At 41.7% G+C, this 7,938-nt stretch overlaps 1 protein-coding gene across 1 annotated transcript in view; it reads right to left on the minus strand.

The window, feature by feature from the left end:
- Dtd1 (D-aminoacyl-tRNA deacylase 1) overlaps window positions 1–7,938 on the minus strand; it is a 160,340-nt gene extending 152,402 nt beyond the window's left edge. Inside the window, exons 1-2 of the mRNA XM_028755796.1 lie at window positions 7,793–7,938; window positions 3,740–3,830 (exon numbers count right to left, since the gene is read on the minus strand). Coding sequence (XP_028611629.1) covers window positions 3,740–3,830; window positions 7,793–7,835 — 134 coding nt within the window. The 5' untranslated portion in view covers window positions 7,836–7,938. The remainder of the gene's footprint in view (window positions 1–3,739; window positions 3,831–7,792) is intronic.

Genomic DNA, 7,938 nt, shown 5'->3' on the forward strand with positions numbered 1-7,938 from the left:
AGAAGAAGAAGAAGAAGAAGAAGAAGAAGAAGAAGAAGAAGAAGAACCATACATCAACATAAAGGCTAGAGTCAACATTATATTAAGTGAGGAAAAACTTTCCACTGAAACCATGAAGAGGACAAAGGAGTCAACCATCTCTATCTCCCCTCCTAGTCAATACAACACTGGAAGGCTTGTCTACAGCAGTAAGACAAGTGAAGGAGATGAAAGGCTTACAAGTAGGAAAGAACAATGTCAAAGAATCTACTTGCAGATGATATGATTCTGTACACAAGAGACCTTAAATATTTCACCAGAAAACATTTAGAATAGATACTTTCAACAAGGTGACAAGATACAAAATTGGCATATAAAAATCAGCAGCCTTCCTATACAAGCATACTGAAGAAGAAATCAGCAAAATAATCTCATTCATAATAGCCTGAAAGATAGATAGATAGATAGATAGATAGATAGATAGATAAATAGATAGATAGATAGATAAGTCATAGCATCTCTTCTCAGCAATAGAACACTGACTAAGATACCAAGCATATGGAATACCTCCATGATGAAACTTAAAACACTGAAGAAAGAATTCATGAAGACGGTCGAAGATGAAAAGGTCTCTTAGTTTCATGGCTTAGTAGGAGTAATATTGTAAAAATGGCCATCATATCAAAAACAATCTACAGAATGAATACGATCTCAATCAAAACTGCAGAGATATTTTTCACTGAAATAGAAATAAAATACATTAAAATTCATGCGGAAGCAAAGAAAACAAAAAACAAAATTCCCCAACAGCCAAAGCAATCCTGAGCAAAAACAGCACTGCTCCACAGCGGCTTTCAGACAACGCAAAGTTAAAACACAGATCTACAAACTCGAAACTAGTATTCACGTATTAGAGACAACACTCAACATTTGTATTTCTGAGCCTAGGTTATCTCACTTAGTCCAGTTCCATCCATTTTCTGCACTTTTTATTAATAGCTGAATAAAATTCCATCATGTCTATAGAGGTTAGGAAGCTAGAAATGGCCCATGAGAGGTGACAGGGAAAAGACCTTAATGGGCAAGGAATAGAACACATTTGATGTAAAAGAAAAGGATGAAAATACTACGGGTTAAAGGTTAAGTGAAGGGGGTAGGGGAGAAGGACAATGGGAAGTTGATTAACAAAACTAAAGATATTTGAAAAACCCTTATGGAAGCCTATTACTTTGTAAGCCAAGTAAAAATATAATTAAGAGGCTGGAGAGATGGCCCAGCAGTTAAGAGTGTTTGCTGTTCTTCCAGAAAATCTGAGTTTGGTCCCAAGCACCCACATCAGGCAGTGCATAACTCTAACTCTTCAAATGTCAACTCTGGATGTCCTGATCCCAAGACACAAATATGAATAACCAGGCCAGTATGCCTCTTCCAGAACCCAGCACCCTGTTATAACAGGCTATTAGAAAAGCAATTTAGTTGAGGCATAAAACAAGAACCTCAAAATAGCAATTATGACTATGTTCAGACACCGTAGGGGGCTATGAATAAATGCCTTAATGAAGACTGTGCAGATCTAAAGAAATAGCTATATAAAATAATGAAAAAAATTCAAGACATAACAAAGAAATTAAATCACTAAAGAAAACACAATCTGAAATAAACCTTGAAAGGAAAGATTCAGTATGTCAAACAAAAGCCTCAGAGGTAAGCCTCACCAGCAGATTAAAAGACACAGAAGAAAGAATTTCAAGTCTCGAAGACAAGGTAGAAGATATGGATAGTTCAGTCAAAGAAAATGTTAAATCTTAAACTAACCCTGACAAAAAACATCCAGGATATCTGAGGCATTATTAATGTTATACCTACTTATAGAGGAAAGAGAAGAAACATAGGTCAAAATCACAGAAAATATTTTTTTTAATCATAGAAGGAAATTTCCCCCATCTAAAGAAAGAGGTGTCTATCAAGGTACAGATTCACAACTGGACAACGTACAGAAAGTGAGAGACTTTAGAGGACTCATTCCTAAAATGGATGTCTTTATCAAATCCTTCCCCTCAAGGCTACAGAAGAGCAGGTAGAAAGGTTTTAAGAGTTAGCTCCAAGAAACAGTGTCTTCTAGACACAGCAGGACTGATGCACATATGAACTCAGAGACTGTGACAACATGAACAGGGCCTGCATGGGTTCAAACACGACAAAGTCCCACCATGGAGACGGGAAAGTGAACAAGCAGTCCCGCCCCTATTCAAGAGGCTATTTGCAACTGATATCTGCTGGGAAAGGAAAAATCTTCTCTTCTCTAATTGGGTATATCAACTACATTCCAGGAAGTAGATAGATATATAGCTATAGATAGATATAGATATACATAGATATATAAATAGATAGAGATAGAGATAGATACATATGACAGAGAGTTTTTTTGGTGAGCTTGCCTAAGGAGGTTTCCCTCACACTTACAGATGACAAAAGGTAACACTTTGGCAAGGAAGTGGATCAGGTAATGGTTGTAAGCCCAACTTAAGAGCCACAAAAGAACCACTTGTATGAAAACTCAAAATCCCAATTCTAAGAGTCACCCTTTGATGCTGAAGGCAAAAACAATATCAGCTGGTGACTAATTACATGGGTGTCTTTGGTGAAGGGTGCTGTTCATTACCCCTGCTTCAAGAACAAGATTTGTTTTATGATGAGTTCTATCCCTTAATCATCAGCAGTAGGTCCGAGTCAAATTGTCAGTCAATTTGATCTTCGCTGCAACCAAATGTCTAACAGAACAAACGTGCATAGAGGAAAAGTTTCTGATGGCTCAGAGTTTCGGGCATTTCAGTCTTCTATGTCATGGAGAGCATGGCAGAGTATGGTAGCTCCTAACATGGTTAGAATATTCTCTTATTCCATCTGCACCCCAGCCTATGGGATGCTGCTATCTATATTTACTAAGAGGCCTTTCCCTTACTTACTCATCTCTGGAAAAGACCCTCACACACATACCCAGAGGTGAGCCTTACTAATCTCAATCCAAATAAATAGATGATCAAGATTAGTCATCACAGCTTTAAAGAGATCCAGATCCAGAACCAAGTACTTCCCACTTTCCCACTTTACTCCATTTGAGCTCTTAAGGGACTCACTCCATCAATACCAGCATCCTCAAAGTGATATCAAACTGCCTTGATTAGTCATCAGCACCTTAGCAAAAAATATATTCTGGGCTTGACTTTGAATGTAATAACTATACTGGGGCTCTGGGCATCAAGGGGCAGCGTCTGAACTGAATGTAGCAAGTACTAGGGGAGAAGCAGGGGCAGATGAAGATTCACTCCATTAAGACAGCCTGCCTGGAAAAGAGCAGCAGCCCAGGGTACCAGGCCAGATTCTAATTCAGGGTCTGGTTTTCACTGAGTTGAGTATGTCCAAGGCCTGGAGCAAGGAAATGAGCCTCTCTGAGCTCCAGATTCTCACGTAACTGATGAACAACTTGGCATTTTGCTTAAACAGTACTCAAGTCACAATGCCCCATTTTAAAGAAGATGCCCAACACTGTTTGCAGAGGTGATGGCACATGAGCATGGGATCCTATTCCACTGCTGACAGAGACTGAGATTGGGCACACGGCTCTTGTTTTGCCTTATCTGCATGAACAATGCTTGAAAGCGACACAGGCTCAGTTTATAAGCACAAAATATTACAGAAGCTGCCAGAATGGCCAGCACACAGCCCATGACTTAGAATTACTTTAGAATCCAGATCTTACATGTGCTCCAGTTCCTTCTGTGAGTCTTCCATGGAAATACCCAGCAAGACACAGATGCCCCGTCCGATGGCGCTTATCTGCTCTCCACCAACTACAAGGAACCAAAGTAGAGGAAAGACTTAGGTAGAATCAGGCATCATGAAGCGTCTTTTCAGTCACTTTATAACCATCCTTAACATCACACATCCTTCTTACCACTTCTTTGGCTAAAGTTGGTGAGTGTGTGAGCCCATCCACTCTGGTTTCTTATCTGGAACCCATGGGAGCTGTAAGGTGAATAATCACCTTAATAATAATAAGCTGGGCGTTAGCACCAGAACTTATTTGCAACTTTGGGTACATTGCCTAGAACTTTCCAGTCCCATATATGCATCTGAATACCAGAGACTCAAGTTCAGCAAGATTAATTCTCAGAAAGGAGATCCCTGCTTTTCTTGTAAATCAGCAAAGCTAGTAACTCAAAACATAGACGGCATAGAATGGAAAATGTTCATGGCATAAAAACAAATATGTTTTTCCTGCTTACTACAAAGGCAAATTCATTACCCACAAACACTATGACTTATGTGGTAAGCCTCACCTCAGAAATTGCTGGCATCTCCCAGTGTATTTCTAAAGTGACATTCTAAGCCAATAGCATCTAAATCTTTTTGAATCATGCAGTGTGTCCATAAAAAACAAAATCTCTAAGAACACCATGCTAATATCTGTGTATGTATTTATAGTCAAATGTACTCCCTATTTCTTTTAGCCAATATCTCAAAATTTTGGCACAGTATTTAGACTAACGTTCATCATTATGGCGGGGAAGTTAAACTCATATTTTAAGTGGCAACCTTGATAATTTCCCTCTTTTGCCCAGTCTCATTATATTACTAGTGTTGTTTTTCTTTTTTATTTCATTTTGTACTGACCTAATGTTCCAGGCAGGAACAGAGGAATAAACTCTGCCATTGTGTGTGTGTGGGGGGGGGGGGGGGAGGATGGTAGCTGCTTCTGCTGTGCACTGTGCACTAGAATGAACTCTGCCATCGAGTGTGCGTGTGTGGCTTCTGCTGTGCACTGATATCTGCAAGTATTCCTAACATGGGAGCACATACTAAGCCCCAGCTTCCTCAACTTTCTAATGTAATTATATATGGAATCACATGACCAAAGACAAGGGTTGCAAGAAAAAAAAAACTGGCAAAAATAAAAGGTGTCTGAGTACACAAACACCAAAACTTAAGGCAAAACCAAACACATAATGTGTCCAAGGTGCTCTGCAAGTGCTCATTCATGACACTTCACAATGCCACTTCAATGTAGCCTTGGTTCTGAACACAGAACATACACACATCCACACAACACCAACAAACACTGCCGGAAACAACTCTACTCAGATTTGATACTCTCCCATGTCTCAATTGCAATGTTTTTATAGTACACATCAAGTTTTATGCTCTTTATGCTCAGAAACATCATGGCTTATAAAAAAGAATGGCTTTTAATAGTTCCTACTATTATTCTTTAGCACATAAGTATCAAAGTAATGAGGCAGGCAAGCATAGGGAACAGTTTAGCAAACTGGAACTCCACTTGGATTGGACTTTGCATTCTTCTCTGAGCATTGTACCTAGCAAGCTCTTAGCAGCCTAGGACCCCACCTGCATACACTGCATGTACACCTGGGGTCGGTCTCATTTACATTCTCTGTCATTACATTAATTTGGGTTATTTATTTACATTATTACACCTGGCTGAATTTTTATGTTGACTCATCTACTCATGTGACATGGATGTGTGCATATACTTGTGCCACTGAATGTGGAGGTCAGAGGACAACTTGTAGGAGTTGGTTCTTCTCTCTTCAGGTCCTCAGGCTTGGTGGCAAATGCTTTTAACTGGCTAAGCCATCACATAGGCCCTATATATTCGCTTCAATCAATGGAAATATGTTGTTCTCCTTGGCAACTTCTTGATAATGTCCCATTACTACTCAAACACATCCTGGAACACATCTGGAAACTACAGACAATGGCCCATCTACTCTAGACACTTGACCGTCATTCAAGTCACTCCTTCGCTCTTATCCTGAACTGCCTCATTACCTTAAGCTCACATATGATCAAAGGGCTCCCTAGGGAAACCTCAAGACTGTTAGACACTTCATGCAAGTACCAGCCCAGGGCCACGCACATGCCAAACCTTGGTTTGGCAGGACAGGGTTTCACTATGTAGCTTCAGTCTGCCCTTCAACTCACCAGGTACCCTATGCTGGAGTCAAACCAGAGAACTCCTACCTCTGCCCCCAAGGTGCTGGGATGATAGGAATAGGCCACCATATACAACCAAAGGTATTTTCCAAACTCCAGATCAGCAGGATAGAGAGCTTAAGGAACCAAAGCTCAAAATTTAAATCTGTTGGTGATGACCACATCAAGATTCTCCCCCCAAAAAGCAAAGCCATCTTTCATCAATGAATTTTCCCAGTTTTCATGTGCTCAGTATTTACTGGAATGTTATTAGAGTCCCATAAACTCCAGTCCAATTCTGCTCCTTATTAATCCAGGATGATTTCTAAAACCAAAGATAACAAACAGCTTGCGAATCACTAAGCAGGATTAAAAGGTGGACTCTCGGGTCTAAATGTGTGGTTTGGCTACTTGGTTGGGGAGTCGTCTTGGGTCTAGACTTAAACTCAAAAACATGTATTTGGTCTAAAATGGCTTGAAGAAAAAGATATCCATATTACTTGAGCTGAAACTTTGGTGGGGAGGGTATCATAGGGTCTTCTTTTGTTGTCCAATCTGCTTTGAATTCCTGGGCTCAACGAATCTCTTTTCCCAGGCCCCAAAGCAGCTGTGACTACATGTGCTCACCATGGCAACTGACCTAAAAATGTAGGTCTGCCAATATAAACTTAAAACACAGCTGGGCAGTGGTGGCAGACACCTTTAATCCCAGCACTTGGGAGGCAGAGGCAGGTGGACCTTTAAATTCAAGGCCAGCCTAGTCTAGAGTGAGTTCCAGGCCAGACAAGGCTACACAGAGAAACTCTGTCTCAAAAAAACAAAACAAAAAAACAAAAAACAAAAGAAAACCCCACTAGATAGGTGATGGCTCAGCAGGTGAAGGCACTTGCTGCCAGGCCTAATGCCCTGAGTTGAATCCCAAGGACCCATCTAAACTGGTGACACATCTAAATTGGTCTCTGGCCTGGACACCAGTGTCTTGTGACACACAGAAACACACACGCCAAATAAATAAATGTATTTATTTTTTTAACTTAAAAAAATAAAAGAATGGCACCGGACGTTTCTATTCTTTAACACTCTTCAAATAACTACACTACAGTAGCTGGATCCTGAATATTTCAGCTAGACTCCCACATTCAACTGATGGCTAATGGCTGAACATCCTGGTTCATATTAATTAATGGGAAAGAGAAACACGTCATCTTGAATTCCGTGGTTCTGACCCGTGGCAGAAGCTTCAGAGACCGACATTCAGCTGCAAGGGATGTTCTGCACCTAGTTAGGATGGATGCACGCATTTGCTCACAGCTGTCAGCACTCAAACAATTAGCAATCACTCATCTGTGCATTTTATCAGGAGCCGAGTTCCATTTAAAAAAGAAAAGATATGCAAAAGGAAGGTGTTAAAATGCAACATTTCAGACAGAACGGTGGAAAACGAGGGAGACCGCTCCGGAAATGCTCCCTATGTGTTGTTTGTGCAACAGTGCATTCAACAACGGGCCCTGGGGATGCTCACAGGTTCGGGCACCTTGTCTGTGGGGAACGAACACACACACACACACACACACACACACACACACACACACACAAAGATAATGATGATGAGTATAATGGTGATGACGACGGAGATGAGGTTTTATGTAGCAACGAAAGCACGGAGCCTGAACCCGTGAGCGGCCAGGCACGTGCCGGATCTTCACGGCCACGGCGCTGCCCCGGAGCTGCCCGGCAACTCGGGGCTGCGGGGAACCCTCACACGGAACAGCGGGTCACGGGGGTCAGAGGCTGCTCCTCCCGGGCCCGCCCGACTGACCTGTGACGCTAGCCCGGGTGACGCGCTGCACCACGGCCTTCATGGCGGCGGCTGTAGCGACTGGGACTCGCCGTGTGGTCAGACCTTGCGACTCCGCCAGTGGCTCCTCGGCCGGCGCCCTCTACCGGCAACACCGGAAATGCTCC

The sequence above is a fragment of the Grammomys surdaster genome, unplaced genomic scaffold, assembly GCF_004785775.1.
Source record: "Grammomys surdaster isolate TR1022 unplaced genomic scaffold, NIH_TR_1.0 129, whole genome shotgun sequence".
Lineage (NCBI taxonomy): Eukaryota > Metazoa > Chordata > Mammalia > Rodentia > Muridae > Grammomys > Grammomys surdaster.